Consider the following 2825-nt stretch of genomic DNA (forward strand, 5'->3'; position numbering starts at 1 on the left):
ATTGCACTCAAATATATAAAAGGCCTGACTGAAAACTTTAACGACTTCGAAAATATTTGTCTTCGCAATTGTTGGAATAGTTTCAGCGCAAATTGAACACGCGGAACCGGATGCTGATTCTATCAAATGTTCTGATTGGACTAATCGATATGTGTAATCCCGAGCGTGTCTTTTTCAGAACAGAAACGTAGGCTTGAAATGGCAAGGGTGAAAACTATACTACGCTAAAGGCCAATGGAAAGCTTACCTCTGTAATATCTGTCGTCAGAGGCGATTGAATGGATCGAGAGGGCAGGTAAGGTGAATTGGTTGATTGCGTGTCAACGCACCCTGATGGCGTGGTGCGTTGTTCAAAGTTTCCAAACGGCGTGGTGCGTTGTTCAAAGTTTCCAAACGGCGTGGTGCGTTGTTCAAAGGTTCCAAACGGCGTGGTGCGTTGTTCAAAGGTTTCAAACGGCGTGGTGCGTTGTTCAAAGGTTCCAAACGGCGTGGTGCGTTGTTCAAAGGTACCAAACGGCCTGGTGCGTTGTTCAAAGGTACCAAACGGCGTGGTGCGTTGTTCAAAGGTTCCAAACGGCGTGGTGCGTTGTTCAAAGGTTCCAAACGGCGTGGTGCGTTGTTCAAAGGTTCCAAACGGCGTGATGCGTTGTTCAAAGGTACCAAACGGCGTGGTGCGTTGTTCAAAGGTACCAAACGGCGTGGTGCGTTGTTCAAAGGTTCCAAACGGCGTGGTGCGTTGTTCAAAGGTACCAAACGGCGTGGTGCGTTGTTCAAAGGTACCAAACGGCGTGGTGCGTTGTTAAAAGGTACCAAACGGCGTGGTGCGTTGTTCAAAGGTTCCAAACGGCGTGGTGCGTTGTTCAAAGGTACCAAACGGCGTGGTGCGTTGTTCAAAGGTACCAAACAGCGTGGTGCGTTGTTCAAAGGTTCCAAACGGCGTGGTGCGTTGTTCAAAGGTTTCAAACGGCGTGGTGCGTTGTTCAAAGGTACCAAACGGCGTGGTGCGTTGTTAAAAGGTACCAAACGGATCGGTGCGTTGTTCAAAGGTTCCAAACGGCGTGGTGCGTTGTTCAAAGGTACCAAACGGCGTGGTGCGTTGTTCAAAGGTACCAAACGGCGTGGTGCGTTGTTCAAAGGTTCCAAACGGCGTGGTGCGTTGTTCAAAGGTACCAAACGGCCTGGTGCGTTGTTCAAAGGTACCAAACGGCGTGGTGCGTTGTTCAAAGGTACCAAACGGCGTGGTGCGTTGTTCAAAGGTACCAAACGGCGTGGTGCGTTGTTCAAAGGTTCCAAACGGCGTGGTGCGTTGTTCAAAGGTACCAAACGGCGTGGTGCGTTGTTCAAAGGTACCAAACGGCGTGGTGCGTTGTTCAAGGGTACCAAACGGCGTGGTGCGTTGTTCAAAGGTTCCAAACGGCGTGGTGCGTTGTTCAAAGGTACCAAACGGCGTGGTGCGTTGTTCAAAGGTTTCAAACGGCGTGGTGCGTTGTTCAAAGGTACCAAACGGCGTGGTGCGTTGTTCAAAGGTACCAAACGGCGTGATGCGTTGTTCAAAGGTTCCAAACGACGTGGTGCGTTGTTCAAGGGTACCAAAGTTCATGACAGTGAGTCAAAATGAAAGGAAATGTCTTTTAAAAACAAAGTTTAAAAGGAATATGCCATTGATAACATACATGTGAAATTTGGGAATAGAACAATTAGGCAAGAAGTTGGCATCTCCATCGGCACCAATTGAACCTTGCTGATCTTTTCTTAATGCACATCAATCGGAATTTATGTTCGTATTGGAAAATCAAAACAAGGAAATTGGGCCAAGAAATTATACTCATTAACCTGAGGTATATCGATGATCTGATAACTGTCAAATAGCCAATACCCTTCCACTGATTTACCCACCTCAAACAATATTCCAGTAGCTCCAGCCTTTGGCGTTTACTTTACACAACTTTTTGATTGGTTGTTTGGTTCGTTGTTTTACACCGCACTCAGCAATATTCCAGCTACATGTATATGATGGCGGTCTGTAAGTAATCGAGTCTGGAGCAGACAATCCAATAATTGACATCATGAGCATCGATCCACGTAATTGGGATTGATGACATGCTTCAACCAAGTGAGCGCGCCTGACCACCCGATCCTGTTAATCGCCTCTTACGACAAGCATTGTCGCCTTTTACGACAAGCATGGGTTGCTGAAGACCTATTCTACTCCGGATCTTCACGGGTCACAACTTTTTGAGGTGCAGTCGAGCACACTCTCTCAAAGAAGACTTCAAAGATTGTCATCGACTCTTGCTCAAAGGTCGTTTGATCAAGGTTACAACATTCAAGGCCTTAGTTAAGTTTTCAAAACGTTTTATGGTGGATATTTTCACATTTGTTGAACCAATGACAAAAAGTATGCCCGCTAGAATTCCTTATTTTGTGTTCTCGTGTTTGTTCAGGTGAAAACTTGCCTTGCCTTTGCATGTGGTATTGGCACCGGTGGGGCAGGATAGGCTCATCGTTTCGCGAACACTTTGTATCATCACTTTTTGATATAGCCTAAATCGTACAACTGTCTCTGCTTTGAGCGGGGATTTCTTTTGAAAATGGAAATGGTTTTGTCCCTTTTATTTATATTCACAATACCAGTCATTGTTCTGTCTGGTCCATAATCAACTATTAACCACCAGACTTCATTTACACGTAGATGGAATATTGCTGAGCGCGTTAAAAACAACAAACAAATAAATCAAATATTATTGTCTGCCATTATGGGTAATACTGTTATCAGTGTGGAGAAAGGGCGACCCTCAGATCATTAACGCAGGCGACATTGCGAC

The 2825-nt window shown here is 45.8% G+C and overlaps 1 protein-coding gene across 1 annotated transcript; it reads right to left on the reverse strand.

Moving 5' to 3' along the window:
* Positions 1-1009: 1009 nt before the first annotated feature.
* Positions 1010-1600, reverse strand: LOC125374598 (nuclear pore complex protein DDB_G0274915-like). The gene has a single exon (XM_048385516.1). It carries the CDS (start codon positions 1598-1600, stop codon positions 1010-1012), a length of 591 nt encoding a protein of 196 aa, XP_048241473.1.
* Positions 1601-2825: the final 1225 nt, after the last annotated feature.

The sequence above is a fragment of the Haliotis rufescens genome, unplaced genomic scaffold (genome assembly GCF_023055435.1).
Source record: "Haliotis rufescens isolate VD_foot unplaced genomic scaffold, xgHalRufe1.0.p SCAF_10, whole genome shotgun sequence".
NCBI lineage: Eukaryota > Metazoa > Mollusca > Gastropoda > Lepetellida > Haliotidae > Haliotis > Haliotis rufescens.